The sequence below is a fragment of the Protopterus annectens genome, chromosome 11.part0 (genome assembly GCF_019279795.1).
Source record: "Protopterus annectens isolate FY-2018-M chromosome 11.part0, PAN1.0, whole genome shotgun sequence".
Lineage (NCBI taxonomy): Eukaryota > Metazoa > Chordata > Ceratodontiformes > Protopteridae > Protopterus > Protopterus annectens.
The window spans coordinates 1,179,576,795-1,179,599,374 of NC_056745.1; the positions used below are offsets into that span (position 1 = coordinate 1,179,576,795).

The following is a 22,580-nucleotide window of genomic DNA, read 5'->3' on the forward strand; positions in this document are numbered from 1 at the left end:
TGATCTGCAACACTTCAGGGAAATGGGTACTGGTGTTTGGACATGCTCGTGTAGAGAAGAGGGTACAGCTAAAGAGCTCATGACTGCCTTCAATGAATGAATTGTGTATGCCTCTCTGTCACAGGAAAGGAGACTGTTTATTTCTGGTACCTCTTTCTTTAATCTGATGCTTGTTGTCCCACAAAACCCTTAGTCTACTGCACAGCAGAAGACATGAGTGAGTACAAGGAGGGAAAGACAAACTTTGAACAGGGTATTCATGTGCAAATATAGCACATATCAACCTCACTGACAAAGGTTCTGAGAAAGTGAGTAAACACTTATACTGGCATAAACATGACAATGAAATGTAGAATAGAACAATCACCAAGACTTAAATCAAAGTTAAATATAACGACTTCTGCTTTCCTAGAAAGAATACCGTAATGCTATTATGTGAACCATTTGAAGAAATTACAGGCATAAATGAACCAATCATTTATGAAAGAAAGTTGTGAAATGCATAAGCTGATGTTTCTCCTTGCGAAGAGTTGAAAACTCAGTCATGGTGTCATGGAATCAGGTGACAGGTGGCCAATTAGAGGGGGAACATCTTCAAGAACTTTCCTTAAAATAAGGTTAGACATTCCATGCAATGCTGCTTGGTCAAACAGACAGTAAATCTGACATTAGAAAAGCAAAAATTAGTGGTGTTATAAAAAAGACACATACTCCCAGTGGCTTGGGATGGTGACCTGAATAATGGCAATCTAACTTCTCCACCTCCTCAACAGCATCCATCTCTTCATCACTGGACAATCTGCTGGACAGCTCACCCACAGAAGGCAATGGCGTTTCTGCTATAAATGGATTGTTTGTAGGACCAATGCAGTGTGCTGTACCTGCAGGAGGCTGCCTATGGAGAATAAAATTAATAAAATTAATTTAAAATTTGTCTCCACAATGGGCCCATTTACATTTATACATCTGGCGGGAATGCATACTGCAACAATGATTGAAAACTACACACACCACCTACACTATGTTGTACTAACCATGCTCTGAGAAATGAGTTTATGATCTACTAGTAGTATCTGCAAACAATATTAAATTATACTTTTGATCACAAAAACTGCTTAGACATTAACTACATCTAATTAAGCCTGTAATTTTCTTCACAAACTTCAGGTATGTTGTAGTAGTTTAAATCTACGCAGTTTAAGGACCAAAGGATGACCACAGTATGAATATGCAAACTATATACTTACAGCTTACTGGGTCTGTGCCGGACATGCTAAGCACCTTGCTGTCACTTCTCAACAGATACGATAATGCAGGGTGGGTAACTCATACCACTTACTATGCCAATTTCTAGATAGCTGGAAAAAAACTCATCACAGTGATATGATGGCTACAAGAAGAGGGGTACACTGTTTCTGTTCACATTTGAACTCAACTACATCAACATCAAAAAACTGGAGAGGAGAAAAAAGGTAAATCGATGAACGAGACGTGTCACAGCCCTTACACAGTTCAAAATCATTCAAGCCTTGAACTTCTCCGTGCCTAATTTACATTCCAAATCACTCCATAAATTGCTTACATGACACCTCTATGCATCATAACACACCAGGTTCTTGAGCTTATGTTCCAGTACTGTCACTGCAGTGCAACATTAGGTGGGTGTGGCTGCACTCCTGATGTGCCATCCTTGAGATGAAATATTAACCTGAGATTTGTCTGTCACAGCTGTGGTAGCAGCTTAGGTATATGTTAAGGATCTTAAGACATTCTGAAAAAGGGGGGGGGGGGGTCGCAATCAAAACCAAAAGGAAGTGTGGTAATCTGTGAAGAAATACAGTACATGCAGCTGATTCACACTGCAGATGGCAAAGATGTTGTGAATGAAGCTGCTTCTCACACAAACTCATGCACACCCAGGTCAGGGGACAGGAGCTGCAGTGTCATGTGATAACCAGTGTGACAAATGAATTACTTCCTGTTACAGAATGGACATCTAGTGTGATTGTCTAACAGGAAGTAATTCAGTTCAATGTACAGAATGTCTTCAGAGTTAAGGAATTTTATTTTAACAGGGCACTTTTAATTTGTTGGGCAGAACAGTTACTTGGCAGAGACAGGAATGCTGACCCAGCAGGAAATGAAATGTATGCACTAGGGAGTGGACACAACTAAACCAAACAGAGAGGGGAATTTAGACATGAAGTTGGGACCAGCTATCTATCTATTAACACTAACCTGTAACAGGACACCCCCCTCCACTTTATCAGCAACTAATGTGGTCAACTCTCATCAAAAATGACTGAACATTAGCTGATCTCGCTGTTTTGTTCTCTCATATGTGTATAACCTAATGACTACTCGGGCTTTTATAATAATAGCCATATATCCCAAATGTAACCCATAAGTTTTTTTAGCCTTGCAGATCAATTTAAGGGGTATATATAACCTAGGACAAGACTGAGAGTACCTCTGTCAATTAGAGACATGGGTGCTAGACCTGGGGTGAATTTCTGATTTCTCATCCAGGTTATGCTTGTATAGTGTTAGGGAAGAACTCTGCCTCACAGGGATGGGAAGCATATTCCAGAGGAAGGGAATTCTCCAAGAAATATTCCTGTCCCTCCAAGGTCCAAGTCCCTAGATTGAGTAGTTCTGATGCTACTGGTTTAGTGGATGTGCAAAAGATCCATCAGAGAGGGAGTCAAGGATTCCTTGTATGTAAAGCACAGATCGCCTTTCAACAGTCTGTAGGAAACAGATTATAGCGATATGGTTTTGATGTGATCTGCACAGGTCATGTTGTTTACACCCTGTACTCTTTTTGTGAGGAACCCCTCTGGACATTTCAGTTGCTGCCTTTGTCAGTTCAAGAGGTACTTACTCAATCATGGGTTTGATGAAGGCCAAATACAGAGGGACAATGACTTTCTTGGACCTAGATGCCATGTCCTTGCTTACAAGTTGAGAAACAAAGAATGACTTCCTTACTACCTTAGACACATGCTGGTTGAAAGCCAGGTTACTATCCACATAGATACACAAATCCATGACTACTGGGTTCACTCTTAGGGTTGTTTGTATCATGAGGTAGTTTCCTACGGTGTTGTTTGTATCATGAGGTAGTTTCCTACGGTGGACTACTTCCTAAATGGTAGTGTTGTGCATTTCTTGGCATTGAGTTTTACGCTGTGGCTTTGACACCAGACATTTGTCTGTTAGTCCATCCTGTAGGATGTTAATGTCTTTCTTCCTTTTTTTTTTTTTTAAATGATGTTAATACCTTGGGGGGATTCTATAACTACTCAACTTGTTTTTTAAATGATGTTAATACCTTGGGGGGATTCTATAACTACTCTTAACTTGCAGTCATCTGCACACTTGGTTAGCCAGAGGCCTTTGGCATTGGCATCCAAAAAAGTAAATGCTAAATAGTAGTGGGCCCAGCATAAAGTCCTGAGGCACTCTGCTAGTGACCGGTCTCATTCTGGATGTGGTTTCTCTTAGCCTAACTTCCTCGGTCCTAGATGAGCGCCATCTGACTATCCAGTGCATAACATAGGGGCTAATACCTAATTCTGAGAGTTTGTTTACAATGCCTGACAGGAGTTTAGTATAAAGTGCCTTAGCCAGGTCAAGGCAAGCAGTATGCACTGTCTTGCTCTCATCCATTAGCAAAGTCCACCATGCTGAGTAGGCATGATCTACGTCTGACAGTGCCACACTAGGTTGGATCTAATGTATGAAAGTTTGCTGTGTTATTATTAATCATATCCATGACAATTCTTTCTATAGTTCTGCATACAAGTCTAGTCAGACTTATGGGTCCATAGTTCCCAGGGTCCATCGATGGAACACCCTTGTGCAGAGGAATAACTGCTACAGTCCCCCATTCACATGGCACAAAGCCTGTCTGGAGGCTATGGTTAAATAGTGACTGTGTGTGTCCAGACAGGTCATACCTCAGGCTATTTAAGACTCATACTATGATATTATTGGAACCCATTGATGCAACACTCTTAGCCTTAGACAGCACATTTAGGACCTGTTTTCTAGTGACAGTTGGGGGGGGAGCATATTTAATGGTATTATCTGGGGGGAGAGGGGGGGTAAAACTGGAGCTAAATTTGTTGGCCAGCAGATTTGTTACATCTTCCAGCTCCATGTAAGTGGCTCCATTAAGAATTAGTTCTGCACACTGTTATGTACCTCCTCTGAGATTTTGGACATGGCTAAATAAATTCTTGTGGCTGTCCTTAGCCTGGGAGGCTACCTATACCTTAAAATTGGCTTTGGTAGACTTAATTTTCCCTCTTAGCTATTTATTTAGCCTGATGAGAGAGTTTTTATCCTGATGGGAGTTGTACTTCTTAATTTTAGCTATGATTTGGAGATCTTAAACAGGACTGACCTGTGAGCAGTAACAAACCTTTTGCATGGACACAGAGAAAAACAGACAGCATTTCCAGGGCTACAATGAGATCGTTCTTTACAGCTCCTGTGTTTCTTCCCCCAAGGACCAATTAATTTATAAGTTAGAATTACACAATTTCAAGTCATTCTTTTGGGTACAGCCAAGCGTAGGCCTTAGAGTTGCAGAAAGTTGTTTATCTGAAGCTGTCCAGCCATTTTTATTTGGATTTCTCTGTGTAAGAGTGCATATTCCCTGCATATTTTGTTAATCAAGGAGTTCTGAATAATTTAAGTAAAATATTTCATTACTTCACTAAAGGTTTGTGGCTTGATACTGAAGAAGCAAGAACAGGACAGTGATACTGTGGTAATATTTCCATCCCATCCAGTGAAAACAGTGGCCAGCAGCCTTTTCCTTAGCTGTGTGATGTGCGGGTTATCTGAGCACGGCCCAAAGCAGTACTGCTCACTTGTCCTTCACTCAAGGCTGAATCCCTGAGAACAAGAAAATGCAGCAATACTTACATGAATCTGAAGATTTGTAAAGTAAAATTTACATCTAAGTTAACATCTTTTTAGCTTAATTGACTTCTTGATATCCAAGTTATTTTATTATTCCACTCTATACTATATACTGCAGAAGCATGTCTGCCTTCCAAATTTTTACCTACAAAATATTAAACATCAATCTATCCTCATCCTTTAACCCTTAGAAAACCAAACAAGCACTCCACAACATTACTTTCCATAGTTAGATTCTGTAACTCAGTACAGTGCAAGTCTTTCCACATAACTCTCAAAAATCACTCAGCCTTTTTAATTAAAAAAAAATATAACACTGACCATAATTTTCTTTCTTTTACTGTGTCATTTATATTGGTTCCCCAAAACTCCCCAATCCTTAGTAAAAATAGTCTCCATAATTTCAACTTGGGTTCTTTACTTTCTCTTACAGCTGCATTTACATTAACATCACAACTAGACTTTCCTAAACTTTTCACATATTATGTTACCCTTTCCACAAATATTCTCATTTGATTTACTAAAAGCCTCACAAAACATTCTATATTTCTCATACAACATCCATTTTAAATTAGAATATTCTGACTCCAAATGTAATGATTCATAATGAACCACTGGATTTATCTTATTAAAACCTACACTTTCATCTCTTTTCTATATAAGACACCTCATTATGGGATTAAGCCTCTAGCCCCAAAACAGCTGAAATGAACACTTAAAATGATAATTTTCTTTTGTTTTTTCTCTCTCTCATTCTTCAGGACAAGAATACACCTCTGCCAGACAAACCTCTATTCTTAACAAAACTGACTTTATAAGATAAAAATATTCTTATCTGGCATAGAAAATTATTCCACAACCTAACATCACCTTTCATTCTGTCAATTCTTTTTTCTACATTGCCTCTTAAAAATGTAATCACAAACAGAATATCTAATCTTCTTCTTCTTTCGGATTTTTCCCGGTTAGGGGTTGCCACAACGGATCCCCTGTCTGCTCATGATTGGCAGCAGAGTTTTACGGTGTCATGTTGCCAGCTGGGTGCCCAACCTTCCACAGAAGGCACACACACGCACTCACTCAAGCCTAGGGCCAATTTAGAGTGTCCAATCCACCTACAGCATGTTTTTGGGATGTGGGAGGAAACCCACGCGACCACAGGGAGGACATGCAGACTCCACGCAGAAGGCACCCCAGCCCAGGATCGAACCGGAGAACCTCTTACTGTAAGACAATGGTAACCGCTGCACCACCATGGCACCACAAACAGAATATCTAATACTTGTAATAATTCTTTGGGAAAATATACCATTGCTTGCCTTCTTTTAATATTTATAACCTTATATCTAGTCCTATTCAGCCTTAACCCATCTTTCTTCCTGTGACCTTCCACAACATCAGTAATAAAGGGAAATTTTTGTATCTTTTACTTTAATGACTATATCATTCTGTAAGCTTTAACAATAAGAACCATAACACCTTCACAATATTACCATTGTCACTTATATTTGTTCCCTAACTCTGTTCCCATCAAAAGCACAGCATTAATCACTAAATTGATAAAAAACGAGTGGACATCCTCTTTTACTTGTCTTCCATCCCTTTCTTTTCCAGCTGGAATATCATCAATTTCCTAAGTTATTCTTTACACAGGTTTAAAATGCCATTCTTGCCCTACTTAGTACATTTTGGAACACAGTATTTGTAATGTGACATTTTCTCCACAAACTGTACACCTTTTCAAGGAACAAACCTTGACCAAGTACCCCAAATCCTCACACTGACAGTAGCTCTCCAGCATAAAAAGCCAATGTATGTTTTTCTTTTTACAAATACATTTGGTACATGGATTACTAAACTGTTTTTAGTCCATAACAAAACAATCCCCACTAGTCCTCAGTCCATAACTCTAATATGCACTTTTTAATCACAGACTCACAACACCTTTAAGTTCTAAGAAGCGTTTAATAACAGAAAGTCACAGCAGCCTTAGGAAGTTCACTATAACTTTCTTTAAAAGATCCATTCTTTCAAAGCAGGTATCATAAAGCATTTCCTCCTAGATGACGCAAAGAACACACTTCACAAACCTGCACTCCAAATCTCAAATTACAGTGCTCCAGAAAAATATGTGAACCCAAAGTTCAAATTATGGTTTTCCAGAAAAATACCTGCCTGGAAATTCTACATTTTTCCTAATCTGAATCTCAGTGATCACCTTTGTTCAGATAACCCTGTTCTTATTCCACTTTCCACCATAACAGCAAATGTCTCTCTCTCTTATTATCTTTTAACTTCCACTTGCACTATAATTCCTGAATCAAAACTTTACAGCAGCCTCTTTCCGCAACGTCTAGCAGGTCAGTTTCACCTTTCACATGCACAACAGTAGTATCCAAGTCTGCATGCACTTCCAAGAGCTGCAGAAGGATCAGGCACTTGTTTTGGTATTGACGATTCTCAACAGACTTCATCAAATCACCACAAACATTTATTTTTGTTTCAGAAAAAATACATAATTTCTGTATATGAAGATGGAATAAATCAATGCAATTAACAAAATGCAGTTTAGTGCAGCACAACAACGGTCGGTGAACAATGGCAAGTAAATATGTTAAGTGCAGTTACTTAGGGGTATTTCACAATTACAGGCCTATGAAAAAAATGCCAAGCAGAGACAGACTTAACACAGCACAGCCCTTTTACTAGACGACCAACTATCTAAGACGCAGAAATAATTGCATTTACATAACAATCCTGAAATCAACTCCTAAGTATATTTTATGGAATACTGAAATTCACAAGCAGCTCAAGATTTCACAGAGAAAAACAGAATTATAAAATGACCAACAGGGAACAGTGACATAACTAAGTTCATGTATAATACAGGAGGCACTATTTCCTGCATGGTCCAGTGGTCATCAGCTCTAGTTCAATCAGAAACCACCAATGATTTCCAATGGATGGAATCATCTCCAAGATTTAAAATGAGTTTTCCCTTGTTCTGCAAACACAAATAAGTGCTTGGCAACCAAACCTACCCTTCAAGGAAATGCCAGTCATGAACTAGGACTACTGGATGACCCTGACAGCTACTTCTTGCATGTATAACTTATTTTTACTAAGAGATCTGGCATCTCAAGTTAACACTCTGCTTAAGAGGTATAAAGGACAATTCTTTACTACACTACACATCACCACCCCTCTTCTTTATGGGTAGGGGGATATGGTTCAATTCTCCCAACAGACATAATGTACAGTGGAATTCATTCAACAGTCCTTTAAATAGCTGTAGGATGCAGCTCATTACCTACGTTATCACAGCATTTTAAACTGATGAAACTAAACTGTAATGTTTTACAATGGCTGTAGCTTAACATCAGCAAGACTGTCAGCAATATTTTAAATGAAATTTTCCCCAAAGCATTTTTCATGTATGTATGAACATATCTGCACTATTTTCACTAATCTTGGATGGCAAAAAAACATAATCTGTCTCAAACAACTTAGTTTAAGAGAAGGCATTTATTTCTAAACAGCAGCTGTACTTATTCAAAACTTTCATATGACTATTAAAACTCACTCAAGCCTTAAAAGCTTTTCTTGTATATTTCCACTTTACAACCATAAATCTTTAAACTATCCAGAACATTTTTGGGGTCTGGCTTGTTTAATCAAGTTACTTACCAGCTAATAATAGACAGTATTAGAAAGGGCAAGGAGTTATTAACAAAATGAAACTAAGTCTGTGGGTCTAGGATGTCCTGCAGTGAAGAAATTGTTACTTATTATTCATATTTTTATAACTGAGAGACTTGTATTTTATTGAGGTATATGGTATGAAATATCAATGTGATAAGACAATTCACTGCAAATGCTGGTTTATATTACATTATTCTGGAAATATTGCTAGTGTTTGTTAGAAATAAAAACATGCAGTATTTCCAAATTTACTTAATACTTAAAAAAAGTGACTTAAAACTGTTGAATGATATTAGGTGAAACCTTAAACATTGAAGAAAACATTCTAGTATCGGCACTGTAAGTTGCACATGTTGAGAGATGTCTAGTACTATTTCTATTGCTAATCATACAGCTAAACATACGTTTTCATATTTATATAAATACCTCAATAAACATGCACTTACAGATAAATTTGTTGTCGTGAAAGCTTAATGTTTGATTAACAAGAATGTTCTAACAATACGTCTAGGTTTTCAAGTTTTCAAGGTATGAAAATTTGTTTGTAAAAATTTAGAAAAATATAATTTGGGGTTTGTGTGTATTATAGTACATTACAATATTTGTGAAACAATATGTCTTACTGATAACATTGCTATTTGTACACATACAACAGACAAATGTAAACATTTAGTGAACAATAAAAAATATCTTACGCTTTTTAAGTTTATTTTTCAGAAAATGTTCGAGAATGCAAGACGTGTATAGGCTGATAGAGGTATGACATTCCATAGCACATAGGTGTTAATGAGTTAAGAAAGAAAGACATTGCTAGCTTTAAAATTTCAGTGACTGATCAAAAAAATTTTATTATTTAAGTAGATCTGTCCACAGCATTTATGGATATTCTGGGTGTAAATGTTTGTCTGACAAGTAACAGTTCACTGGAGCTGTCACCTTTTGGTTCAGTCTAAGAATACGATATACATTCAGAACTCTCTCTTGTTCACTAACACCACTGCTAATATCATGCCAGGGGTTCAGAAAAGCCCTGTGCTTGGTAAGTATGCAGTGTGCTCTTCATATAATCCGGTTCTTGTCACAGCTGTGAGATAAGCTGTAAAAGTCGCTGGACCAGTTGCCATTTGGCCAGATGTTACAAATGTTACAGTTACACCTGGCAACCATTTTCTCCTGTCTTGAACTTCAAAACCAGAATACCTTATATCTTTACTGAACGTTTGGCCCAAACTTCAAATACCAGCACAGAACTGCTCTGTAATGCCTTATTCCAATTAATGGACTTTGCGGAGGACACCAAGACAAATTCTAATACTGATGGTTACATACAGTTTGGGCCTAATGTTTAAACACATCTGCAGAACATGAAAAAAGAAGACTAAATCCCAAGAGCAGTTAATGTGAAATTTCAAGTTCTGCAACACCCCTTTTTAAAGCTACAATGTTGCCCACATCATCTTTCATTTATGCATGTCCAACTGAACCAAAAAAGCAAAAATTTGACAGGAACCACCAAATTCACTTCCATTTTCTGAGTGGTCACAAACAACGAAGTAGGGGTAAATGGCAACAGTAAGGAAGCCATAGTCCTTTGGGGGAACAGTGGTTGAACCCCTAACTCTCCCACCTTTAAGAATAGTTGCTCCAAATGATGTTCTCATCACAGATGCACAGTAAAGGCTGTAACACTTAGCAAATGGATGCAATGAAGACCAAGTAGCTGCTGCTGCTATTTCACAAACTGGAAGGTGACGCAGTAAAGCTGCATACATAGCTTGAGCCATAACTTAATGAGCCATTGGTGGAATGGTCAGACATTTGCCTGCTGCTGTGTAACAAAAGGAAATACAGACAGAAATCAATTTCTTCAATGTAATCTTAGTAATTTTTTAACATAGTCTGGCCAGTGAAAAACTGACAAGAGTTGTTCATTTTTCCTGAATCCAAACAGGAACTTAGTTGCCTGTGTACATCCAGACAATGTAACAGGTACTCTCCTTTGTTAGCATAATCAGAAAAGAATACCTGAAGATGAATGCACTGGTTTAATTTATTCTAAGGGGCTACTTTCGGCATAAAGGATAGATTTGTCCTAAGGGATACCCATTCCTGATGAAAGACAATATTTGGAACATAAAGCATGAAACTTGGAAATTCTTCTGGTTGAAGTAATGGCTGCCAACAGGGCAATTTTTCAAGACAATAGCTTGAGTTCAGTTGAACTTGCTAGTTCAAAAGAAGGCATTACAAAAACATTTAAGCACAAAGTTAGGATCTCATATCTAGGCTGGCTGACTATTGGAAGTCTGGGGTGGAAAACACCTTTAATCATGGTCATATAGGACCTGTGAAAAGCCAAGGAATGGGCTGGAAAACTTTTATGATAAGAAGAAATTGATGCTAGATGTACTTTGAAGACTTTCTCCTTGATTGTGCAACTTACTTATTTTCATTTGATTTCTGTGGAAGTCCGACTGAGTAGGAGCCTATTTTCAGTGTTGACTCGCTGAGAATTACAAAACATTTTAAGAACAATCATTTTATAGTCTTTAAAAATAATACAAAAACAAAGACAGTTAAATAATTATACTAATTATACATATGAAAACACTGGTTAAGAATAGATACAAGTTATCTGATAATGACTTAATAGAAATTTTAACCAGTTTATAGAGAAATTAAAGGTAATTTAGTATAATACAAACAGAAATTGCAATTGGGGTTGGGAGGGTGGCTTAATGGTTAAGGTGTTTGCCTTACAAACACAAGGTGCAGGGTTTGAGTCTCACAAGGGATAATTGGCTAGGCTTAAAATGGCTCGCAAGGGCAGTTAGCTTAGTACTAAACTATGAACCTATGAAGTGAAAGAAAAGCAGTCTTATGGCATTTGTGGAGAGAAACTGGAAGAGGTAAGGAAGTGAGTGAAGAAGGGAGATAAGGAGATGTAAGGTATGAACAGGTATTTGTTCACATTTAGGGATATAGTTTATCCTGGTGTTGCGCAAGAACAGAGCTAGGTTTTGGCTAGGAAATATTTCAGAATGGTTTTGAAGGATAGAAGGGAGGGTATTGACCTAATAGATAAAGATAAGAGGAGTTCCAGGCCTTAGCAACACAGTACAAGTACAGACATTGCCCAGCAGATTTGATAGGTTTGTGGACAGGCAAGAGTTTTTGGTCACTGGATCATAATGAATGACTGGGAATATAGTTGTGTAGAATGTTATTTAGTTCATAGGTTCAAAGGAGATTACTAGGTTAATAGCTCAAGAGCTCTTAGAAGCCTAGTTTACTCAGATTTTACCCAATTTTCTATCCCTAGGGGAAAGATAACAAGGGTCAGCAAGCAGGGTTTTGAAAATTTTTACAGACTGCCTCTGTCCATAAAGGACATGGACACCACCCCAGGAGTGAAGTTGCAATCTCCCATCCATTGGTCTAAGTTGCGTTTGAAGATGGTTAGGGAAGGGCTCTGCTTCATGTGATAGGAAGCTTATGTCAGAGGTGTGGCAATCTCTGGGACTCGTATCTGTCTCTCCAGCAAGATCTATTCATGTCAGAGATCAGGTTTAGATCTTTGTAGCAGGACCCTCATGCAGGTAGTTTTGTGAATATGCAACATTTCCATCAGGGCTGGGTCAGAGACTGCCTTGTAAATCAGGCACAGACAGCAATCAGTTGTTGTTGTTGTCTTTCGGCTTTACCCAGGTAGGGGTCGCCACAGTGGAACTCTGGTCCGCTAATGATTGGCAGTAGATTTTCACGAACGCCGAGGTGCCAGCTCGACGCTCAACCTTCAACAAAGGCACGCCCATTTATACATGTCTTTTGAACGCCCACTCAACCATGGGGAGGACATGCAGACTCCACACAGAAGGCACTCCCCACACTCCAGCCGAGAATCGAACGGGAGAACCTCTTGTTGTGAGGCAACAATGTTACCGCTGCACCACCGCGGCAGTCTACAGACAGTAATCAGTAAGAAACTAAAAGTGACAAGGCTTTTAATTGGTTCACACATGACAAGTTAGTTATACCCTGTATTTTTTGGTGAGAAACCTGTGAGGATGCTCCAGCTGTTGCAGGTGCCTGGTGAGGTACATGCTAAAGGGTGCATTGTACTCGACTACTGGTCTGATGAGGGACAAGTACAGTAGTACTATGATATCCTTAGATCTGGATGGCATACCCTTACATACAAGCTGAGCCACATAGTAGGATTTCCTCACCACCGTGGACACATGGTGGTCAAAGTTCAGATTATTATCTGAGCACCTAGATCTCTCACTACTGGGTCCTCTCTTTGGAGGGAGTACTATCAATACTGTAATTTGCAGGGGTATTTAATTTCCCAAGGGGTATGCACTTATTCACGTTTAGTTTGAGGCCATGGCTCTGACACCAATCATTAGTCTGTGCCAGACCACTCTGTAGGGTATCAACATCATTTGGGGAGTTAATGATTGCCCCCAGCTCGCAGTCATCAACAAACTTGGTTAGCCAAAGGCCATCTACATTTGCCTTGACATCTGAGAAGTATATCCCAAACAGGAGGGGACCTCAGCACTGAGCCCTATGGTACTCCACTGGTGACTGGCCTCTTGCTGGATGTGGATTCCTCCATCCTAACAACATGTGTCCTATCTGTGAGGCATTTGGCTATCCATCTGGTGAGTTATATGTTTATGCCTAATTTTTGTGAGTTTATCTATAATACCTGAATGGTGTATTTTGACAAATGCCTTGGCCAGGTCAAGGTGGGCAGTATGTACTGTCTTACCCTTAGCCATGACATTGCTGATCTTTTCAAAGAAGTCTACCAAATTGGGCAGGCAGGACCTGCCCTTGAAGACGAACTGGGTTTGGTCGAGAGTCTGGAGATTTCCTATGTCATTGTTAATCAGGTCCATTATTATCCTTTCCAAGGCCTTGCATATGAGGCTAGTCAGACTTATGGGTCGGTAGTTTCCTGGGTCTGTTATGGTCCCCCTTTGTACAGAGGAATGACTGTTGTTGCCCTTCACTCTACTGTAACAAAGTCTGTTTGGAGACTGAGGTTAAATAGAGATTCGAGTGGGTCTGCTAAGTCATGTTTCAAGATATTTCATAGGCTCCCTGGCAGTCTGTCATGGCCCATTGATGCTGTGTTTCTAGCTTTAAAGAGCACAGTGACGACATGTTATTTTGTGACAACAGGCAAAGGAATGTTGGGGGATATTTCATGGGGAGTGACCACAGGTGATGAGGGGGTGAACTTTGATCTGAATTTATGGGCCAGTCCATTTGCTATTTCTTCTGGCTGAGTATAGGTAGTGCCATCCTTCAGCCAACTCCGCACATTGTTGAGTGATTCCCTTAAGATTTTGGACATAACTAAAACAAACTTTATGGTTAGCCTTTGCTTGGGAAGCTACTTTAGTCTTGTATTTTGCTTTTGAAGACTTGACTAGTTCCCTGTTTGCCTGTTGACTAATATGGTATTTTTTTCTTTGTTGTGCACCCTCCTACTTATTTCTAGACAGAAATGTATTCCTTCTGTTGTACAGTCTACTTATTCCAGGGGTCCAGCAGGGTGACTTGTTTTTCCAGCTAGCTCTGGGTTTAGTTCAGTCAGGTACTGAAGTACCTATGCAGTTGTTTAAGTGGTTGTTGAGTGTATTTGTGTATACCTTTCCATAGGTCACCATGTTTTTGGGGTTGGGACAGCTTCAAAATTACATATGCTATCACTTAATAGATGGTAATTTGCCCTGGAGAAATTCTTTAGGGTTTTAGAGTTTGATGGGGGGTTCCAACATTGCATTTATTTCCATGGAGAATGATTTATGATCTGATCTTACCAGTGAAGACATTACACTTGGGGTGGGGGGGGGTAAAACACTCTCCCAAGACTGTGAATACTATATGTCAAGGTTATTTGAGCCCTTAGTGGGAGGGCAAACCAGCTGTTCTAGAGTATTTGCACTGACAAACTCCAGGAATCTCTGAGCCTGCATGTTAGAGGTCGTGTATGTTTCCCAGTTTATGGAGGGATAGTTAAAATCGCCCATAAGTAGTGTGTTAGGCTGAATGGTAAGTGATTCTAGTAACTTCAGGTATACAGAGTGGTTTTCATGGTTGGAGACCTGTAGCTAGCGATGATATGGTGGGGGACTTTGTCTATGGTCAGCTGGAGATGCAGCAAGTCAAGCGAGTTATCCTGCTTGAGCAATCTAGAGGAGTGATTATTTTTTTATGTAAATGGAAACACCACCTCCTTTTACTTTTTCTTTTTCAGAGGGTGATCTGAATGTGTGATAGGCATTGTACCCTTGCACTGCTGGGGCGCTTTCAGCAGCCTTGAACTATGTCTCTGTAACTGCATAGATGTCAGCATTCTCCAGGGCAAGCAGGGCTTCCAGGGAGTGCAGTTTCTTGTTACGACTCATAGCACTGAGGAGTAGCACCGTCAGCTTAGCATTAGATGAATTTGTTATGTTGGGGGGGTCTGTTGGTTTGGCAATGTCTAAAAAGGACACAACAGAGGTGGCTAATGCCTTGGCCAATATTCAAAAGCCTAACGGAGACAGGTCCACACCATCTCTGGCAAAGCAGTGTGGTCTATCAATCATGGCGTTCCAGGCTGACAAATACTGGAGTCCCTTGGAATGACACCAGTAGCTAACCAGTTATTCAAGTCAATCATTTTCTGTTTGCATTGTGGTATCATTCTTGGTGAGGGCAGAATGTTGCTCAACGTGTGTCTCATACCAGCCTATGACACTTATTCAGAGAGATCCTTCATGTCTCTCTCTACATATAGTCTAGGGAGGCAAGTCTCAGGTCATTCACGCCCACATGTACTATGATTGAGTCATACTGTTACTTATGGTTGAATGACTTGAGTGTCTGCATGATCTGGTGAATGCTCTGACAGGCAACCGAGTCTAACCCTCTCTTTATCTAACCTAGTGAAAGTGGCGTCCGTTTGTCTCAAGATGGAGTCTCCTATGACCAAGATGTTTGAATGTGGGGTGTTTTGCCTTAGGGGCTTCATTGTGGAGACACTGTGCTGTGTATTTTTGTGTGTATAGGTTGGTGTTGACTTGGTTTTGTTTGCATGTGGTTTTTGAGGGCAGTGTATGGGAAGCCTCTGAGTTTTTGGTAAGTTACTTGTTAGTACCTTTGTATATGTGGGTTTATGAGTCGAGACCTTATTTAGTGAGGGGAATAATGAACATGTGCTGGCAACCTGTTTGTCATCTGATTTGTCAGAATGTGAGGGTCGTGTCTCAATTTTTGTAGTGCAACTACATCTCTCACATACTGTTTGTTTCAGGATTTAGTGGTCATCAGTATACATGAGACAACTGCTACAGTGACTCAGGATGCCCATGTCCACCAGGCTGGCCAGAGAGATAGCATAAAAGTGTCTATCCATGGTTTCAGTTTTTTTACTGTGGGTTTAACCAAGGAGAAGAGTGGGGAGATTAACTAGATTGGGATGATAGCACACAGATGAGGCATGGCTGCTACACTGTATGTGAACTCCAGCTATCCAACTAGGCAATGATGACCTGTGGACAACTCAGATACTCCTAGAGCAACATGGGGAGTGGAAAAAGTTGCAGAGATAGTTATTCTAAGGAACATTTTTACAGTGAATGCATTTGTGTCTATACAGGACACTGCTAACTGCTGCTGAGCTCAGAGCAGCTTAGCATAAACACTGGGCTTATATAGAATCAGAAAACCCTAGTACCTACCTATGAACCTATATGATTGGATGGGAGATAGGAAATTCACCCTGGGGATCACTTCTGTGGCTCTGCTTGACAGGGGCACATGAAAATAATTTTCTTGGGTGGCGAAAGCCAGGGTACATTTTTGGCTAGGCTTATATAGGCCCTAGGGCCAATAGCCTAGTACCTACCTATGAACAATAGCAAGGCCTACAGACCAATCAGGAAAACACACAAAAAGCTTTCAAAAGGTTTGCTACAGCTTACTTCTGCCACAAGAGTGCAGCCAGAAAACCCTCAATATAAAAATGTTGGTTTTAGACCTCAAGTGCAGGAAAACTAATCTAGACACTACTGTCCTGCAAAACTAGTAGACACAATGTAATTAAGTACTACAGCAGCAGTGGAAACAGTTCAGTTTTGAAACTCTACTAAAGTGAGAGAAATGTGACAATTAATACAGGATTTTTATGAAATACAGTAAAAATAATCAACAGAAGTGCAAATTGCTACTTATTTTCATTATTTTAGCAGAGGATGGCTTTAGATGCAGCAGATTCTCTGTAACCCTCAGATGAAGTAGCCAAACCAAGAACAGCTCTAAGGAAATGAGCGCTGGACAAGCAGATGGACTACAGATAATTTGACAGGTGGTAAGACGTTGTGCATATGTTAGCTGATGGGGTATTTCTAACCAATTTAGGCTTTTTAGTACTATACAGTAGTGGGTTCTGAAAGGGGTATTTGCTGCAAATTTAGCAACTTTGTTATAGCATTGTTCAGTTTTGATTTTTGTGATGTCTAAAGGTTAGTAATGATGGCAGCATCATAAGGAAGTGTGGGGAGGAGATAAGTAGCAGCAAGTGTAGCTTTAGTTGCATTGGTGAGAATTTTTTTGGCTATATAACGCATCCCTAGTTTTTGATGAGTTTTTCTTATGCAATTTTATATATGCAGGTCAAATTTAAGATTATCATCTACTCTCATCCCTAATAATTTGCAATGAGAAGTGACTTTTAATGGTTGTGTTATCAAGAGAAAGGACTTTAAATTTTGTTTTTTTGTTCATGGGAGAGGGCTTTAGGAGAAAAAATAGTAGTTTGTTTTTTTAGGTTGAGCTTGAGTTGTGAGGTACAAAGCCATGTTTCAGTTGCTGTTAAAGCTTCCGGAGTATTTTTTTTTTGAGGTATGCATGTTGTCAGATGTGCAAATGAGTGTGGAGTCATCTGTATACTGTATTAGGGAGGTCTACTCAGTGGATGTGTGGAAGGTGTTGGTGAAAATGTTAGAGAGGAGAGGAACAAGGATAGGGTCTTGTGGTACATTGGTGGTGACTGGGAGATATGGAGACAGGTTGGAGTGCCATTCTACTGACAGATACGTATTGGATAGGTAGCCTTCAAACCGTAGAAGTGTGGGCAGAAACAGACCTAATGAGAACATGTGAAGAAGAAATTTGCTGTAACAAACTGTGTCAAAGGCTTTAGACAAGCCTAGAAATAAGGAGTAGACTAGTTTGTCATTCTCTCTAGCTTTATTGACAGTACCTATCTAGGTTAGAAGTGCAGTGTTAGTACTATGGGAAGGATGGAAGCCACTTTGTGTGGCAGATAGGAGGTGTTCCTGCAAGAAATAGTTTAGCAATTGTTTCTTAGTGCATTTTTCAAGTATCTTGGGGGGAGTTAAGACTGCTGTAGGTCTGAAGTTAGTGATATCTGTTGAATTTCCTTTTTCAACAGAGAGGGAACGTGAGATTTCTGAACTGACCCATTTACAAGGATTGAGACAGGGTAGGCAATGCTATCAGCTGCTATTTTAAGGTACTCACCTGGAGGGTCATCAGCTGAAGTACAGCATAGCTCAATTTTAAGAGTAGTTTTACATAGGATGTAGGCACAGGTTTGAAGGTGGATGTGGTGATACTTGGCTGCTGGGCATGGTTAGGATTAGATGTTGTGAAATCCTTGGTTACAGATACTATACTATCTATCTATGAAATAAGAGTTGAATAGTATTGTGGTTTTGAGTGATGAGTTACTAGGAGAAGGGTTAGGAATGAATTTACGGCCTGGATGCAAGATTTTTTTTAATGACTGTCTAGAATTTTTTAGGGTTGTGTTTACCATTATTCTGAAAGCTATTGTAATGTAGTTTTTTTGTCTTCATTAATTTGATTTTATTGTGAAGCTTTCTGAAGTTAGTTATCAAGATACTGCGGTGTTTTATATCATTGCCATTCTTGCCATGCTTTTTCTATCCTGCATTAGCATTTTACTCTTTTTGGATAGCCAAACTGCATTATTTGGTTTAAGTCGCCTCCTTCTAGGGGGTGCAAGGCTACTCAGGAAAGTTGTACTGAATTCATTTACAGCCTCATCTAAGGACAGGATCTTTAGACTGAAATTCAGTTCAATAGATTCAATTTCATTAAGAAGGTTGGGACCTTTTCTAATGGTGCTGAAACTGGTGAATTGTTTCTGTCATAGGACCACTGTGAAAATGTTCCCATTTTCCTTTATATATTCTTATAGCTGAGGGTTTCTGGGAGGCTATAATTTGTTTAATAACATTTGGAGAGAACTGAAGGTTCTTGACCATTACTGGAACTAAAGAAACCAAACAGACAAAGGGACTGAATGTCCATGTGAGGCTGTCTGGATGGGTGACTTAGCAGAGCTGGGCTCTGTGGAAGAAGATGGGGGGGGGGGGTCTTTTTTACTTGATGCCACAGCAACAATAACCAAGTCTGGTGGGCTGAGCCTTGCAAACACTAGATTTCTGCAACAGTCTTGGTAACAGGGGAAGGGGGGGGGGAGGCATAAAGGTGACCAGGAGGCCAACCATGGGAGAAAGCATCTCTTGGAGTCTCTGTCCTTCTTGAGAAGCTGTGCTGGAAAAGGTAAGGGCATTAGGTGCTGAAAAATGAAGCAAAAATTGAAGCAATATCACCCCCCCCCCCCCCCCGTTTTTGAATATGCTGCATGCTACTCTGTTATTGAGGGAAAACAAAAATTGCTTGCTCAGTTTGCCAGCAATCATGTTGACATACTCCGGTATGTATACTACGATTAGAAAGTATTATGAAGCTATCAACCACATTCATACTCTCACGGATTCCCTGCATAGTAGACAGGATTGGGCTTTCATTGCTTATCTACCATACTAAAACTATGTAGTCTGATTGTATGGCAACTGCACCCAGAGGAAACACATCCTGAAATTCCTGCAACACTAAAAGAACTGCTCTCATGTCAAGTAGAGACTTTGTCCACAGACTATGAACCTTGTACTGTTTTGTCTGAAAAATGCCCCCAACACAACGGATGACACATCTGTGTTGCAGTTACTATCAGAATAGGTTTGATGAATGATGTTTCCGCTGATAATTTTTGGGGATCTACCCACAACATTAAGATCTGTCTGGAGATCCAAGATAACCCAATCCTGTGATACACTGGTAAACAGGGCTGGTTCCACTGCACCCTAAGCAACTACTGCAAAATTCTTACGTTGAGCCTGGTATGGGGAACCATTTGTACTGAGGCAGCCATTAGACTGAGCACCTTGAGGACTAAGGCACTGATAGAAGATCTTGCTGAAGCAAAAACAAGACCTTGGAAATTAATGAAGTAATTATGTCCTGTGGTAAGATTGCTACTTACCTCGATGTGTCTAGCCAGCAACATATAAACAACAGATGGCTCCATTTGAAATTTGTTTATGTTTACTGTGATCCCCAAAACTAGGCAAGTTTGTAGCAAGTACCATCTTGCTAGGACAAGTTGATCCATAGATGAGGCTGCCAGCAGCCAGCGTTCTAAGTAGGGGAAGTGCCACATCCTTAGAAGTCCCATGACATCCATAATGTGAGCCATACATTTGGTGAACACATGGGTGGTGAGATCAAATGGTAGGGCCCAAAAAAAGAAGGTATGTTCTTACCATAACGTTCCATCTGCGTAGTAGACTTCATTCTTTTGCACATATGGGTATATGGATCCGAGCCGGCAAAACTTTTCAAGCATCAACTCCGAGCTCGAAGCTCCTCCCTTACCTATATTACATCACTTCCTCCTATCTAGCCCCAGATCGAGTTTGCTGACACTAAGTAGCAACATAACCACAATCCTAAACAGGAAAAACCTGAAGAGTGCGGGGGATGGAGGGAGGGAAGGTGCAGAAGAATGAAGTCTACTACTCAGATGGAACGTTATGGTAAGAACATAACTTCTTTATCTGAAGTAGTTGACTTCATTCATTCTGCACATATGGGACAGCGTCCCCAGCTACTAATATTCCTGGGAGGCCCTTATGGAAGGATATTTCTGAGCACCGCAGAGCCAAAGGATGCTCTCCCTCTAGAAATAAGATCCAATTTATAATGAGAGATGAATGTTTGCGAATTGGCCCAAGTCGCTGCCTCACAGATATCGTCTAATGGAACTCTTGACCAGAAAGCTGCAGAAGTGGCCATTGCTCTAGTGGAATGAGCCTTCAATATACCAGGAGGAGATAAACCTTTGTCCTTATAAACCTGTGCAATACAAAGGGTTATCCACCTTGCTAAGGACACTTTTGAAACTACTTTGCCCAAAAATGGTTTAGAAAAAGATACAAACAATTGATCCGACTTAAGGAGGGGTTTAGTCCTATGGAGGTAAAAATGAAGCTGTCTATGGACATCCAATAAATGAAGCTTATGTTCACCTCTATTTTGGAAATTTGGGAAGAAGACTGGCAAATTGATAGATTGATTAATATTGGCTACTGAGGACACCTTGGGAAGAAAGGAAGGGTTCATACGCAGTGAAACCCTTTCCTTGTGGAAAACCAAATAGGGGGGCAAGGAGGATAAAGCCTGCAACTCTGAAACTCTCTTGGCTGAAGTGATGGCGACCAAGAAGGCTGTCTTCCACGACAAAAACTTCATTGGAACTGAACCGGCTGGCTCGAAAGGGGGAGAGGTCAAAGCCTGAAGGACTAGTCAGATCCCAGGGGGGCACTTTCTTTAACTGGTGGTTGCAATAAAAAAGTGTCCTTCAGGAAAGCTTTACACAATTTGGCAGAAGCCAGAGCAACCTTATTTTCACCCACATGAAAATTAGAGATGGCAGCCAGCTGAACCTTGATGGTGGAAGCACTAGCGCCTGATCGAAAAAGATCGGCCAGAAAATCCAGTATGACTGGAATGGGGGCTGTAAACGGGTTCAGATTGCGCTGAGAGACCCAAAAGCAAAAATGTCCACTTGGTATTGTAGAGTTTCCTGGTGGAGGCTTTAACAGAAGCTACCAGAATATTCTTAACAGGGGACGAAAGTCCGGGAGTCCTGATGATCATGGGAACTGGAGCAGCCATGCCGTCAGCTTGAGATTGTCCAGGTTGGGCAGGGGCAAGCCCGAAGGGTGAGAAATCAGATCCGGGCATGGATCTAGAGTCCATGGAGGAACCAACAGGTGGGACCATAGGAAGGGAAACCACACTTGACGTGGCCAGAATGGAGCTATGAGAATGACTTTGCACTGCAGCTGGCAAGCTCTCTGAAGGAACTTCGGAATAAGAGGTAACGGGGGATAAGCATATAGTAGCCCGGGAGGCCAAGCATGGACTAGAGCATCCCTGGGGACATCCCCCAGAGGGGGGATCAGAGCAAAGAAGTTGCTGCACTTCACGTTGGCAGGAGATGCGAAGAGATCGCAGCAAGGTTGACCCCAAACACGGAAGATCTTCTCCGCCACTGATTGTTTCAGAGACCACTCATAAGGCAGAAGGATTGCCCTGCTGAGACTGTCCGCTAGAATGTTGGAGCATCCCGGGATATGCGTTGCTATGAGAAACCGGCTGGTGGATATGGCCCACTCCCAAACCCTCATGGCCTTGCGACAAAGGGGGTAGGATCGGGTCCCTTCCTGTTTGTTTATATACCAGACTACAGACATGTTGTCTGACTGAATGGCTACCGTCCCCGGAGGTAGGACAGGGTGGAAGGCTCTCAACACTAAAAGCACTGCCCTTATCTCCAGGACATTGATGTGTAGCTTGGTCTCTGGAGGGGACCACATACCTTGGACCGTTCTTCCCAGTACGTGCCCCCCCACCCGAGCTGGGAAGTTCCGTGGTCACAGTGGCTTGAACCGGAGGGGCTAGAAAGTTGCGCCCCGCGAAAATGTCCACCGATTTAAGCCACCACTGTAGTGACATTCTGCATGTCCGATTAATTCGGA

The 22,580-nt window shown here is 40.6% G+C and overlaps 1 protein-coding gene across 2 annotated transcripts in view; it reads right to left on the reverse strand.

The window, feature by feature from the left end:
* The window catches only part of ATXN7L1 (ataxin 7 like 1), a 955,929-nt gene that overhangs the window by 234,254 nt on the left and 699,095 nt on the right, over window positions 1-22,580 (reverse strand). For both annotated transcript variants that reach the window (XM_044088532.1, XM_044088534.1), the window contains one exon: window positions 712-895. In XM_044088532.1, the coding sequence (XP_043944467.1) occupies window positions 712-895 (184 nt within the window). The remainder of the gene's footprint in view (window positions 1-711; window positions 896-22,580) is intronic.